The 15,948-nt window shown below is 35.0% G+C and overlaps 1 protein-coding gene across 3 annotated transcripts; it reads left to right on the forward strand.

The window, feature by feature from the left end:
• Positions 1–3,471: 3,471 nt before the first annotated feature.
• LOC116031079 (DNA repair protein REV1) lies at positions 3,472–11,947 on the forward strand. 3 transcript variants are annotated; one of them, XM_031273478.1, is made up of 24 exons: positions 3,472–3,728; positions 3,896–4,049; positions 4,273–4,388; positions 4,483–4,559; positions 5,039–5,493; positions 5,963–6,100; positions 6,288–6,420; positions 6,525–6,613; positions 6,723–6,773; positions 6,858–7,061; positions 7,171–7,290; positions 7,381–7,473; positions 7,889–7,948; positions 8,031–8,117; positions 8,260–8,343; positions 8,446–8,518; positions 8,787–8,855; positions 9,043–9,138; positions 9,406–9,681; positions 9,765–9,796; positions 9,913–10,517; positions 10,692–10,752; positions 11,246–11,398; positions 11,524–11,947. In XM_031273478.1, exons 1-23 carry the CDS (start codon positions 3,532–3,534, stop codon positions 11,300–11,302), a joined length of 3,327 nt encoding a protein of 1,108 aa, XP_031129338.1. In that variant the 5' UTR covers positions 3,472–3,531; the 3' UTR covers positions 11,303–11,398; positions 11,524–11,947. The 3 variants fall into 3 exon arrangements, with proteins under 3 accessions (XP_031129338.1, XP_031129339.1, XP_031129340.1); XM_031273479.1 differs by having other exon boundaries at positions 11,677–11,947; XM_031273480.1 differs by having other exon boundaries at positions 9,774–9,796.
• The last annotated feature ends 4,001 nt before the right edge of the window (positions 11,948–15,948 follow it).

The raw sequence follows: 15,948 nt of genomic DNA on the forward strand, positions 1-15,948 counted from the left end.
TACTGAGATTGGTAAATCATTTTTCCTGTGTACTGTCATATTTCCCCCGTGGTTGGTAGTTCATAACCTTTCATGTCAAGTAGGTATGAACAATGAAGTATAATAAAATATGGAACCCACTAAGAAAGATTTGTTTCCTTTTTGAAAGAATGAGTGATTGATAAGCTTCAGTGAAGAGTGTATATGTTGGAATGAGTGGTGGCAGGCAGGCTTATATTAATTTTAGTGTTCTAAACGCAGTTTCTTCTGAAGTGGCGGGGTCCATGAAGTTGACAATACTGGTGATGAAAATACTAAAAATAACTAGGATCAGATAAAATTTTTCTATCCTTTTTCTGTTTTTACTTCCAAACATGACTATCTCCATGGATATCTTCTTGTTGGGGCTTCTCCGCATTCTTGCCTTGTGGTGGGTGGTGGTGTATATGAACTGCATAAGTGAATCAGCACCCTTTGTTGTCATTCTAAGTTTTTGACCACCATGTCTATGTATTTGTGTATTGTTATATTTCTTGGAGAAATTATTAGAAGGTTTTGAAGCTGTGAGCTCTTACTTTTAGAATATTAAGCCAATACTGTCATACTACAGAAGTAGCTGATTATAGTATGTCAGGATACAGGGGATGAGTACATTCTTGTTTCTCTTCTTTTCTTATTTTTGGCCCAGTGTTTCTCTGAGGAGTCAGGATATGATTGATTGTTGAAAAGTGGTCCGGAGAAGTATATGGTTATGATTTTGAGGTTATCTGTCTAAATATTCGAAGATCTAAGTGGGTGTCTTGCAAATGCAAAGCATCAGTTCTGGTCCAATAGAACTACAAAATTATTCCTTCTTGTAGGTAGTATATGAAAGTACAATTGAGATAAGGCATTCCATGGAAGATAAGGATGATGATGCAATGCTTCTTTTTTCAAGTTGGAGTTTACAATGACACTTTCCCCCTAAGAATTTAGGGTGATAAAGCACGGGATAGATGAATCTCTGGAAAGTGAGCAAAGGGTTGAGTTATCATGATTTACATCTTCCCGGATGCTTTGTCGGGCCGGGGCGTGTGGGCCCCTTGGGGTTGGGGATTCAACCTTTTGGTAGAAGAAAATGTAATTAGAGAGGATGTGTCAAATTTTTATGGTAAATTTATCATCATAAATCTTTTAATCTAGTTTAGCAATGAGTTTGAGTACATTAAAGATGTTTCAACTTTTTTGATAGTCTCACCCCAACTTGAGAAAAAGATGGGATGAGGGTTTGACACAAGAAGGGGTAGTGTATGCTTGCGTGGCTTTAAGTTGTTTTTATTAAAGTTGGAAAGGGGCAAAGATCAAAGAAAGATCTTGTTTGCCTACATCAAACTACAAAACTTAAATACAAAAGGAGGTATAAATCATGGGACAGGTGAAAGGGGCATCAAAAGGACCACTCAAGGGAAAAAGCCAAGTGGTTTGTGTTCATTGGACCTTTCATTTCATGGGATGGCTTTACCTTTACATATGACTATCCACACAATATGGACATTGGACAACTTGCAAGTTGCAAGTGGCTCCTAAATTATTTGTCCCAGAGGAAGGAACACTTCCATCACCTTATACCTCTTCTATGCTGTTCAGAATCATGTCTTTTTCCTTAAAAACTAATTAGGAATTAGATGTATGTGCTTGGTTAGTTGCCTACATATGAGAGAAATGGGGCATAATTGACATGTTTCATTTCATGCGCATAATAGGTAAAAGACAGGCATATCAGTGTGAGATTCAACCAGATTGCCATGAACTCAATAAGCCTATTAGTTGTTGCACTCCAGGGTCCTGTTGAAAGGAACTCCACAAATTGGAGCAACATAATGACAAATCAAATGAACCCTTAAAGTTCAACATCAACATGTGACCCCAGAACTGCTGAATGGGTAAAATCCAAATTGGGAGCATTATGGGCATAACTCACAGATTATAAGTCAAGAAGGAATGCCCATAGATCTAAAAGCATTTGTCCACAATCATACCTCAAACTTCATCCTTAAAATGACAACGATATGAGAAAGAATGTTAGTCTCTACTGTATATGTTGTGGTACTATTATTTTCTGCATCCAAAAGCATAGTCCAATAAGATGTAGTAAACAACTGTCAAAACGGCCCACAACTCTATCACGGGCAAATTATTGAACCAGAGTCTACTTCACATTGTGGACCCTAATTCAAACATAACTTTCAGATTATGTACTTGCAATTGATACATTTTGTACATGCAGTTAATCGTTTTTGTACCTATAAACAAATTGAATGTACATCACATGGTAATTACAAACACATAACATGATAACTACAAACACATAAACTGTTAATTGCAAGTACAAAATATATTAAAAGCAAACATATAATATGTTAACCAATACATTATGTGTTTACAATTAACATATTCTGATTTTGTACTAGCAAAGTAGCAGTTAGTAATTTATGTATTTGTAGTTAATCAGTTATCATGTATATGTGTATGATTATCATGTTATGTGTTTTCAATTTGTTTACAAGTACATAAATTGTTAATATTGAAAGTACAAAATGTATTAATTGCAGATACATAATTTTTGGACGAGAGCTCACAATGCAATATAAATCCTATTTCATGGTAAACAATTCTCTAGCACCTCATTTCCCCACAAGAAAAGTTGCTCAAGTACCTGCAAGGATACAAGCGCATGTTGAATGCAACTGCAAGAAACCATATACATGCAATTCTTCATTTTGCAAGTAATAGCTTTAGCCCCTCTCCCGTTTCTCCACCAAAATCTAATCATCAACCTTTTTAAAGTCTCACATAAGGTTATTGGAAAGAGAAAACTACTCATGGAATAAGTGGACATATTTTGATCGAGTTACACTGTTGAGTGGATCCTTCTTACTTATCTTAAGAAGTAATTTCTTTGTTCCATGTCTCCAAACGATATTTTAGTTTCTGCTCAAAATATACAAATACAACCCTTTTGTTTCTTCCTACCACAGAGGAGAGCCCTAAATATTTTCCAAAATCCTATGCACCTCAATCCCAATATTGAGTCGGAAAAAAATATTAAATTTATGTTAAATTTTAAGATATAGAATTCATAGATCACAAGTCCATAAAGAAATTACTCAAGTTTAATAACCACTCTCTATTAGTAAGGATAGATCACACTAAGAATGTATTTGGTTCATGGATTTACTCTTAACAAATGAGCATACAAATATTCATACTTTATTCATTTATTAAATGAGTTCTAAAATTTATTCATTTATATTCATTTACTTTAATAAATGAAAATAAACAAATACTTATCAAATACAAACATAAAAATAGTTTAACAAAAGTTCTATTTGCTAACGTGGCAATAAATACTCAATTACCAAACGAGGCCATAATCTGCCCCGAGGTTGGAAATTACTGTATATATTAACCGTTTTGGTCAACAATCCCAATTTTTGGATTTTGCCGCGACACTCTAAAACTTTCGTTGCAAGTTTGACAGTCGCAAAACGACATTTCCATTTCAAAGCGACGATGAGCTTTGATTCATCCCGTTCTGCGAATTCCGGCTCCAAATCTAAACGTAGTCTCAGTTCAAACCCTACAAGCAGCAATACCAGTAGTAAAAGGAAGAAGACGAGCCAGAAAACCCTAGGCATGGCTTGGGGGGCCAATTCTCGCTCTTCTTCGCGCCCTGCCTTCAGCCACTCTCCTTTCTCCGATTTCGGCAGGTGCTCCCTCCAATCGAACAAAACACACCTGGACTTTAATTTCAAATTTAATCACATTGGAATTGGAATTGGAATTGGAATTGGAATATACTAAACATCGAACAGTTTAATTTGGTTTCTATTTTTGAATTTGGCGTTTGTTTATTTGATTATGCGGTATCCTTCAGTTACATGGCCGTCAAGAATCGAAAGTTACACCAACAATTTGATGCCGAGGCTTCGAGCTCTTCCTACAGTGGGACAAGTTCTTCAAAGGAATCAAGACCAATATTTCAAGGAGTTTCAATTTTTGTAGATGGATATACTGTTCCTTCCAATCAGGTCTCTGATGAATGGTTTCTTTGTTGGCAAGCTCATTTATACTTATATAGTCTGGTTTTCCCCGGTGAAATTTGCTATATTCTCCAGACTATCTTAACTTCGAATTTTAGAACAAGAGTTTGAATCATATGGAGATCTTTTTTTCTTTGATTTTTCACTCTGGGGGCCAGAAACTCTGATTGCTTCGTAATAGTTTATTAATGCTGGTATAATTTGTTTTCAGGAACTTCGAGGTTATATGTTGAGGTATGGAGGGAACTTTGAAAATTATTTTTCAAGGCATCGTGTCACTCATATAATATGCAGTAATCTTCCTGAGAGCAAAATCAAGAATGTGAGGTTGGTGGTCCCTTGATGTTTTGCATTTCAAATGAAATGTATTTTCTTTTATTCTTGAAAACTCTAAAGAGTTTCTGTTCCTGTAATGCCACAGGTCCTTTAGTTGTGGACTTCCCGTAGTTAAACCTGCTTGGGTGCTGGATTCCATTGCTGCTAATAGACTTTTGAGCTGTAAGTTCTTTTAATTTCCTCCTTTTTTCAGGTATACCATGTGTCCTATCAAGTTTTGAATTTTAACATGTTGTAGCATAAGTGATGCACCTTATATGAGGAAAAGTATAAAACTTGAAAAAAAAAATAAAAATGACTATTTCTCTTTCCTAGTACACTTTTTTTTTTTGGCAAGGGAGAGGGAAGTTGAAGGAAATGGGTTTTTCTCCACATCTTTTTTTTTTTTTTGTTATCAGAATGGATGCCCTTACCTATTTTCCAGAAATATAATTGAATCATTGAATGCATGGTTAGATACTAGACATTATGCTCTCACTTTTAAATTCTTCATTATTAACCCTGTTACTCTGAAATGATATAATGATCAAACACTTAATAATGCATGTGTTTTTGACATTTATGGTGAAATTGAATTTATAGAAGACAAAGAGGGAACTTTTACTCTTTTGATGACTAATTTCTTAATTGGTCATTTACAGGGGTTCCTTATCAGCTGGAACAGGTTGCAAGCGAAGCTAGTAACCAACCAAAGTTGTCTGCCTTCTTTACATCAAAAAACTGCACACCTGCTATTCTAGAAAAGTGCTCAACTGACCAGGCAATATCTAAAGGTGATACACCATTGATGGAAGGCAGCGTCAGTGAGAGTGGTAATTCTTCTGGAGTAAGGGGTTCTGTAGACGATTCAAATGCATGCAATCCAGAATCTAGTGACCCCAGTCATGTGAGCGCTATTGGAGCTGAAGCTGAAGAGTCATCTTGCAGTGGCAGTGGAAGCGGAAGCTACAATGCATCCCACCCTAGTACTCTTAATGCTTCTGATGACTGCCAAGATGAGATTGATAAGGGGGAATCAATTTTAAAAACTTCTAGGCCTTCTAATAAGCAGCATTCAACTCTAGTGGATTCTAATTTCGTGGAGAATTATTTCAAGGTAAGAATCAGGTCTTCTAGTATTTACAAGGAGATATTTACTCAAAACCTACTTAGGCATTATGGTTCAGAAAAAGGAAACACTTTGTACACATTTTTTATGAGTAGGCTATTTTCAAATTTTCCTAAGTGATTTCACATTTTCACCCCCCATTTGTTTCTCTATAATGCATATTGTTCTCAATATATATTTGGTACTACCAAAAGTAATACTCCATAGTTAATTAGTTCTAACCTTGAGTCCTTGACTTTATCAGTAGTAGTAGTGGTTTGTTTATTCTCCATTGGGCAACTATTACTGCCTTCTACCACTTCTTTTTCACATAATTTTATCTGTTTGCTGTTATTTGTCTGGTAATTGTTTCAATGCCTACAGAAATATTAAATAAATAATATGAACCAAATTAAGTAACTTACTAACTTCAATATGCCTTTATGAGTTTTTCAATTGATTATTCTTTAATTCTCAGAACTCAAGGTTGCATTTTATTGGTACCTGGAGAAACCGGTATCGTAAGCGTTTTCCAAGCTCTTCTGGTGGATTTAGATGCATTACTGTTAATTCTGCAGCCAAACCTCAGGCTACTTCCATAATTCATGTGGACATGGTAATTTATACAATAATAGTTTTACTTTTTCATTCGTTTACAGTTTCCCTTAAGTATGGAAGGTTGGATTAAATTCATAATTTTTTTTTATTATGTTATCTGGATAGTTAATCTATCATGTTTTTTTTTTTTAATTGAAATTTTGCTTACGTATATATTAGCTTTGGTGTGACAATTTTTGTTTCAGGATTGCTTTTTTGTGTCAGTGGTTGTCAGGAACCACCCTGAGTTGCAGGGAAAACCTGTTGCCATTTGCCATTCAGATAATCCGCGTGGAACAGCAGAAATTTCATCTGCAAATTATCCTGCTAGGAATTATGGTTGGTTTTGAATCCAGCAATTACTTTGCAGCGAATATGCGAACATTTCTATTTTTTGATTTTTTGTTAAAAGTTTCAGTTTGACATGGAATTCTTCTTCACAGGAGTTAAGGCTGGAATGTTTGTAAGAGATGCTAAGGCTCTTTGCCCTCAACTTGTCATTCTTTCTTATGACTTTGAAGCTTATGAGGAGGTATTGTGAGATTGGTTGAGTAAAAGTGGAAATTCTTCAGTCATGCTTTCTCCTGTGCCTTTACAACTTTCAGTCACGCGGATAGTCTGACACAATTTTTGATTTACAGGTGGCTGACAAGTTTTATGACATTTTGCATAAGCACTGCAAGAAAGTTCAGGTCTGTCCATGTATATCATTCTTTTCAGAGCACACATTATATTATACTTGTATAACTCTTCGACTGGCTTGTTACTGAAAGCAGGCCGTCAGTTGTGATGAAGCATTTTTAGATGCCACTGACTCAGGGGTGGAGGACATTCAAGCATTTGTCAGACTGATCAGGAAGGAAATTGTTGAGATAACAGGATGCACTGCAAGTGCCGGTATTGCTGGAAATATGCTTATGGCCCGTCTTGCTACCCGAACTGCAAAACCTGATGGACAATGTTGTATCCCTCCTGAGAAGGTAAAATGTTTAAATCTTATATATCTGTCTCCTATGAGAATTGGAGAGATAAAGGAAAGTGAAAACTTGAATATCAGTTTTGCTGATATATGTAGCTGGTTTTTTTCAGGTTGAAGAGTATCTACATGAACTTCCAGTAAAAGCCCTCCCTGGAATCGGTTATGTCTTGGAAGAGAAACTGAGAAAGCGAGAAATTACCACTTGTGGGCAGCTGCAGATTATATCCAAGGTCTAATGTTCTGATGATAAATGCTTCTCTCATTCAACTCTTCAATATTTATTATTGCCTTTTTTTACACATTATTCTTTATTTTTACAGGAATCACTTCAGAAGGACTTTGGTATCAAAACCGGTAATATGTTGTGGAACTATAGTAGAGGGATTGACAACCGGTTGGTTGGAATGGCTCAGGTTATTGACAATGAACATTTTAGTTAGCTGTTTATTAACTTGTGAAAGCATTGTCACTATATCTAGCTTTTGCATTCTCTTCATTTCCTTCTCTTTGCCAATTTTAATGAGGCAGGAGAGAGATGAAGTGTCTCATGCCAAGAATAAGAGGTGCATATACTTTTTGGTATTTGCTTGCCTTTTGCTTGTACCACATATCCCCATGAGTAGGACAAGGTATACTGTTAGGGGGTGATACTTTATTGATTTATAAGTAATTAAAGAACTTTGACTATGCAAAAATGTCATAGTTTCATGTTCTAAGCAAGGCATATATTTATTACATGCCCTTGTTGTGTCTACATTTCCAAATTCTTATAATTTTTTTACCTTCTATGACCATCCATGCCTTATTTATTCTAACTCTTATCTACAGGAAAACAAGTCAATAGGTGCTGATGTAAACTGGGGTGTGAGGTTCAAAGATTTAAAAGATGTTAGTACTTATTAATCCATACTGAAAATCATGTCCTTTTCTCCATCTGAATTCTCAAAATATTCAATGCTTTATATTTCAGGCTCAGCATTTCTTAGGGAAGCTCTCTGAAGAGGTTTCATTGCGTCTGCAGGGATGTGGAGTTAAAGGCCGCACTTTTACCCTCAAGGTTCATCTGTTGTCTTCTTTTATACCTTCTTTCCATTTGGTGTGAGAAGTGTCTTGATGCTTAAAATTTCATGTGTTACACAACATGTTGGATAAATAACTTGAGGGGTTTCATATTTCACTGGTATAATTTGTTGGTTCAGATAAAGAAGAGGAAGGTTGATGCTGGGGAGCCAGCAAAATATTTGGGCCATGGAATCTGTGACAACCTGAGCCACTCTACCACGGTTTGAAACATATTTCATGGCTACCATGATGATGTCTGATGGTCTTTATATCCATCTTCTTACTACAGTTCTCAATGATTCAAATTTATTTCTGGAACATAGGTGCCAATGGCTACAGATGAGGCTGACGTGCTTCGTAGGATAGCTTCTCAGCTCTTTGGACATTTCCAAATAGGTAGCCAGATTTGGTTATTTACTATTTCTCAAAATATGCATGGGGAATGTAGCTATTCTGGTCAATGTAGTGCTAGTATTTGTGGTCTATCTCAAGCAATTCTGTCAGATTGTTACTTTATGTTTCTTCCTGTTTGAAATGATTTAGTTGATTTTCTCCACATTACTTGTTATGAAGTATATGTAAACTTTCTAATTGCATATATGTATCTGATTCCTCATATCTTTATTCTTTACCAATTGAATTATTTTGACTGTTCCTATGCCAGATGTAGAGGATATAAGAGGAATGGGCTTGCAAGTTACAAAACTTGAAATGACGGAAAATGCAAAACAAGGTTTTTTTTTTTAATGATTTGCACTATCTATTTGGTTCTTGATTTTGTGGCTATTTTATACACTGAAAGGTTGAATTTGACTACTGGTATCTACATAATTTAGTTAGGTTTCTGTTTTTTCAACTTGCAGTTCTATATGTTATTTGGAATGTTTTCATCTACTGAATTCCTTAACATGCTTATTAAGGTAATGAGAAGAACACCATTCGTGCTTGGCTTTCTTCTACCACGACAAAGGGCAGTAACCATTTAAAAAGTAGTCCGGCAAAGGGTGCTGACACAGGTTCTAGTCCCATAATTTCCTCTAACCCCCTTAACACATTTTTTTTGTTCATAATGCATTAACTAATTCATCTTATAAAGTCTTAAACTCTTAATAGTTTGTAACTGATGATAAGTTGCATTAATGATCTGAGCTCTGCTTCTTCTTCCTATTTCCCTTTCAGGCTGCTATATACATATCTCACATTCATCAATTCTTTCTTTTCTACCAAATTGAAGTATATTGAACTAGATTTACACAAACTGCAACACTTTTCTTGTTCTGCAGATGATGATATTCAAAGCGTTGATGAAGACTCTGCCCCTTTGTGCAGTGATTCAATTGGACCTTTGGTTCAAAGGAATGCTAGGTTGTCCACTGGTAATGTTGGTAATAGACAAGATGCAGCTCTCCCTCCTATGCATGATCTGGATGTGAGTGTTATAGAGTCTCTTCCTCCTGAGCTTCTTTCAGAAATAAACAACATGTACAATGGGAAACTATTGAGATTTATTTCAGAGAAGAAAAACAATAGTGCTGATATATGCCCCAACAATTTTGAAGGTATCTTGTAAGCCTGTTTGTTTAATAACAGATTACACTCTTCCACGATTGCATTTTTCCTAATGGGTCTTCTACTTGCTTAGGTCCATCAGAGAAAGTTTTGGCCAGTTATGAGGTATTATCTGTAGTTCTCTATCCATCGATTGTTTTTGTTTATAGTTTCTCACTTTCTCAATTTCATCTGGTAGTGAGATAACATCTTTAGTATTTGTCTTCTAATATTTTTATTAGGTGCATCCATATAACAAGGAGGAAGTTCAATCAGTCTCTTTCTCTAATAAATTGACTGTTGATGAGAAAACTGGGCCAGTCTCTGTATCTGGTGTAGAGAAATCAAATATGATTATTAATGCTTCTGCTGCTGCGGACACATGTATAATGCCCTCATCTCTAAGTCAAGTAGATACCTCAGTTTTGCAGCAGCTGCCTGAGGAGTTGAAGACGGACATACTTGAGCTCCTTCCCCCACATAGGACAGGCGTGCCACTGTCAGATGCTTCCCTAAAGTATGTTGATAACCCGGACAGTTCAAGGGATTCTATTCTAAGCAATGAACTCTGGGTTGGACATCCACCTAAATGGGTTGACAAATTCATAGTTAGTAATTGCTGGATCTTGAAGATTTTTGCTGAGGCTTATTGTAAAGCAGGACCAAAGAACCTGTTATCATCAATACTGCAGAAGTTTATATCTGGAATATGTGTACCTGAAGAAGTGGGTACTGATGGATGGTGTGATGCTGTTAGTTGCATGTGTGAACTTGTCAAGCAATATGTTGAACTAAAAATTGAAACAGACATTGAAGAGGTTTATGTTTGTTCCTGCCTTTTAAGAAGGTATGTATTAGTTTGTTAGAATCATGATCTGCAATACCTATACATTCCATTTCATTGTTTTGGAGTTTTCTCTAACATGACCTATATTGGGTGCACATTGAATTAATAATTATTTGTTCAGCTTTTGTCTTGTTGTCTTAATCTCTAGATTACAAAGTATTGATTGTGATACAGATTAACTACAAGGTCAAAAGTTTTCCATGAAGTTTACAACAGCCTGCTTCCTTACCTTCAGGTTATTACCATTTCTTTTATATTCTATTTCTGTTTCTCCAGATACATGCTAACTGTTTTGGTTTCATCTTTACTTAACTATTGAAATGTATACACTCTACAGTCTTTGTAGTTGCAGATCTGTTCCTTTACAGGAGAATGAGAAGGTTTAAATTAAACTGAGATTTCAAATAAGCCTGCATTTGATCTTTCATAAGGGAAATCAAAATACTTCTTTTCTTTATGCTATACTTGAATGAGGTAGCTTCGTTACACATGTGCACATGTGTCCAAGTGAGGTTTTGGATGTAAGGTTGAAGTGCCTGGAAACAGAGTTTGCAAAAGATTGGGGCTTGCAACTGTCTTTCATCATGCCATTGTCTTATTTCTACTATTTCTGTAGACTTAGAGGCGTATCCATTACTCTATTTTGCCTACTGAAGGCATGCATTATTTAAATTGGTTACATTGTTCTTATCTCCCTGACACTCGAGTGTTTTTGAACCCTTTGTTAGGCATCTGTTAGCGAGAAGTATGGGGGAAGTCTACAGCTCTCTCCCGTGAAGGACTAATTTATTACAAGTGACCTCTTCTTTTGTCGAAGATGGTGGCAAGACCTGATAATCAGAAAACCACCTTCAGAATTCCAACTATGCTGTTTAATCTGGGTAAATTTCTTTTTACCTATCGGCTGATTTCATTGCTTTAGGGGCACCCGATAAACGTGGCCTCACAATGCCATTGTATGGCCATCAACTCATTGTCTTTCTATATGCTGTTTTATCTCCTCTAGGAAGGACTCTGGCCACCGACAGCTCAAGGCCGCTCGCTTCTACTCTACATATAGCTTTTGGCAGTCTTTGCTGTGCCCCAGCAGCAGGAAAAATGCCATTGTTTGTGGGTTGTTATGCTCTATCATGCCTTCATTTCCCTACACCCTGTGCAGCTTAGTTGGAGCCCATAGAAGTCAAACTCTGGTCAGGGATGTTTGTTGAATCAAATATTGAAACCAACCAGATTGACAGGTAACAAGTGCGTTTGGCTTCAATTACGGAGTAGTATCTTTAATTATCTTTTAATCAGGAAAGTACAGGGAAAAAATAGAGACTGAGGATACACGTAAATTATTGTTCAAATTGTTATTAAAACTATGAATAAGAATTATTCAAATTTTGTTAGCTATGGAATAATGAATAATATATCTGTGAATTATCAAAGTTTTTGTAAGCTATTTTCAACGTAGCTATGGCACAAAAGTATAGACTATGGACTATAGACCGAGTAAAAGAATGTGGGTGTTGAAATGCTCAGATTCATTTGCTTTGAGAAACAAACAGCTTAGGTACTTCAAGTTTTAGGCTTATCCCTACTTTGAATAGAATTTTCCCTCCACGTTACTCCCAAATATTCAAACTTCAAGAATTGAAAATCAAGGAAATTAATTTTCCGTGGATTTGAACTCTTCAGTCTTAAATGACGCCACATGGTACATTCAAATCGTAGAGCAGTAATGGTCCTTTCATAAAATATTACTCCGTAAAATGTATGACAGTATGAGCGTAACTATATGGCTATAAATTGTTGCTTTCAAAAAAAAATATGGCTATAAATTGTTAATAATTTTTTTTGAAGGCCAAAAAGAAAATGCATTAATGAGAAATCAAAACATCTTTACTCTATTCAGAAAATGAAGCAACACCAAAGTTACAGTTAACAAAGCCCTATGGAGGCCTCAACCAAACTTCAAATTCATTATCAAAAGAAAAAAAAAAAAGGTATTGAATAGCTTAGCAATTCTTTATAATATATATGTTATGACTTCTTGTCTCTCTCTCTCTCTCGAAAAAAAAAAAAAAAAAAAAAAAGCCTAACAATTATATTTGAAGTCTTTTTTTTTTTGAAGGCAATATTTGAAGACTTTAAGTTTATCATAAATTTGAAATTTTTGTATATTTTATTTAATTTTACCATTTATATTTCCAGTTTAGAAAATACGTACTTCACGGACAACCAAGGTTCCTCGCCTCCAACCATTTATATTTCCAGTTTATTTATATGGCAGGAGAAATATGAGTATCCCCTAAGCGCCTGATTTATTTTTATTTTTTATTTTTTTAATTTTAATTACCATCACAGTTGAAACTCCAAGGTTCCTCGCCTCCAACCTTCCTCCACAGCTACTTCTGTATGAGCTTTGAGGTAACAGAAGCATGGAAGACACCATCGCCATTTGAAGTCCATCGACGACTGCGAGCTTCTAGACCGGAGACCTCCAAGGCTCCAACCATCGCCATCCATCGCTTTGACCTCCAAGGCTCTAGATCTAAAATCCATTGCCTCCAGATCTTAAATCCATGGTCTCTCGTCGCCTGTAGTACAACCAAAGACGTAGCCTGCAGTACATCGCCTCCTGACCGTCCGACGACTGCCTTCGTCTCTAACGTAGCTTGCTTTCCTCTTTTCGGCGAGGGGGGGGGGGGGCTGAGACGGGGCTGTCGGCTAGGCGGTCTAGGCGCCGCCTACAACGCCTAGGCGACCGGCCGCGGATCAGGCTGATTTCGGCCTTCCTCGTCGCGGCCGCTGGCTGCCTAGCGTCTAGGCGCGATTTTTGAAACCTTAAGTGTTATTAATATGACTAGAGTAATCGAAATATTTAACCCCCTCCTTGTGTGAGAACCTATGAATCATGAATACACACAACCGTCTACATAAATGCATACAAACTATTCCATGGAAGATTGTGTATATTATGCACTAGAATCTGAGATTGTGTGCATTTACGTAGACACTTGCATTGTGTACATCTTTTATGTACAAGTTCGTAGGTCTTCATGGGAAGATGACTTTTTATTGGAATATCACAATATATATGTGTGTGTGTGTGAATTTTATAATTATACAAACTTTTAATTTTGTAATATTTATTTATTTGATAAAATGAGTGTTTGATAAATATTATTTGGCTTAATTGATTGGTGTAAATAAGTTAAAATTGAAAATGTTGTTTGAATTGAAGTTGCTTTTTGATATCAACTATACTTTTTTTCTCTCTCTCAAAAATGTAATCTACTACACTGGAAAATTCATGATGTCTTCTTTATATATACAACATTATTAATTATAATAAAAATGATTAAAACAATAAATAATAATATTTTAAAATTAAATTATTTCAAAATTTTTATCTAAAGACAAAAATAATTTTAAAATGAGTAGGTATTATGTGAGATGTTTAATATTGCTAAAATGCATGAAGTAATACTCTCATATGAACCCCGTTAAAATTTTATATTTTAGTTAAAAAGCTTTACATATCTCACGTGAGAATGTCTCACACAATATTTATTCTTGAAAAAAAAAAGTTTTAAAAAAATAAATTCATATTTTATATGTCATTTGCTAATAGAAAATAATTAATTTACTAAATATTTTTCTACAAGTCACTAATACTATATATATATATATATTGATCAAATTAAATAGTTAAAACATTGTGTTATTAATTAGCTTCCATTAGTTGTCAAATGCCCTCTGATCTTAGTCAAAGAATTAATCTTTCGTTTGATATTATTTGTTTATTTTATTTAATTGTTCATATTTGTGTACTCATTTTTTCTCCCACCTCAGTTAATTCCTAGATGTTAAATCATAAGCAATACTCTTGAGTCTTGACCGTTAGTAGTATGAGAGTTATAATTGTACGTTTAATATGATGGGTAACTTGTGAGCACCAGACACTAGTTAGTTCTATCTTCTATTTCACATTTTTTGGGGAAAGGCTTTTATCTTTCAACTTTTAACAATTTTGAAGGAGCTAGGTTAGTATGAAAGTAAAGTGAAAATCGAAAAGGCTAAGGTGCAGGTAGATTGAAAAAATGAATTAAATTGTATTAATTAATGTGAACATGTAGTTCATGCATGTTTGTCTATTTAATTTGACTGAGAGACCCAATTCAAATGTGTATGCTTTTCAAACACTATGATATATATAATATTTGCATGCTTTAATATAATACAATTTATTTAAGGTTTTCAAACCGGATCTGATCGGAGAAACTTTGATAACGCATTCATTGTGCCGTATCTCAGCTTCTACTGCTCCATAATAATAATAAATAAAAAGTCAAGTCAAAGCTACAAATAAACATACATACATACATACATATCATGTTCCACGTATAGTAGGCCGGCCACCATTTTTGGTACTGCGGCCATGCATTTCTTTGTTTATATACAGTTCAATATATATATATATATATATATATATATATATATGAGCAAATTATTATGTGGACCCGGATCCACCTTGCAATGTGGACTCAGGTCCAAAAATACACAATTTATATATTGAATGTCACAATTTTTATATACTAAATATTCACAATTTACATATTGAATGTTCACAATTTTATATACTAAATATTCAAAATTTAAATATTAAATTATGAACATTCATTATGTAAATTGTGAGTATTTTGTAATCTGTATATAAATTGTGTATTTTGATCCAGGTCCATAGCATAATTGTTGATATATATGTCTAAAATTTATGTAATCCTTTATTGTCATTTATGGTTTCCGGTAAAAGTATATTATTGGAGATTTTTTTTTTAAAAAAATTATCAATAAAGTTTAGACAACCCAAATGGTACCTTGAAATAACTTTATAGAGAATCAAATTATGTTTCCAAGCACTTGTGTGAGACTGTTTCACGGACAAAGATTTGTGAGACGGCCATACATCATGTTGGGTGTAGGCCAAGTCAGTCGAATTTAGCCCATACTCGATTCAAGACGTGACGTTGTGATTTATCATGGAAGGATGTGATTAAATATTTAAAGTCAGCCGAATTTAGCCCATACTCGATTCAAGACGTGACATAGTAAGTTATCATGGAAGGATGTGATTAAATATTTAATGTCCACCTACTCTTTGTTTTTGGGTGTGACCAAGGGGCTCCACCGTCGGACACAGTAACTAACCCCTCGCTAGATTGTAGGCACTTCTATTGGGTGGGACAGCTGGCCTGGAGATTTAAGGCTACTCCATACCCAAAGCCAAGGATTGAACCATTGACCTTTGGTTAAATTATTTTTTTAGAAATTTAATTGATGAGAAGACATCAAATGAACTTTAACTTTTTTCTTACCCAACAATAAATTAATCAATGAACCTCACTCGTACTTTAGTTGCATTACAACTCATCATATATGCAAA

This window comes from Ipomoea triloba, chromosome 1 (assembly GCF_003576645.1).
Source record: "Ipomoea triloba cultivar NCNSP0323 chromosome 1, ASM357664v1".
NCBI lineage: Eukaryota > Viridiplantae > Streptophyta > Magnoliopsida > Solanales > Convolvulaceae > Ipomoea > Ipomoea triloba.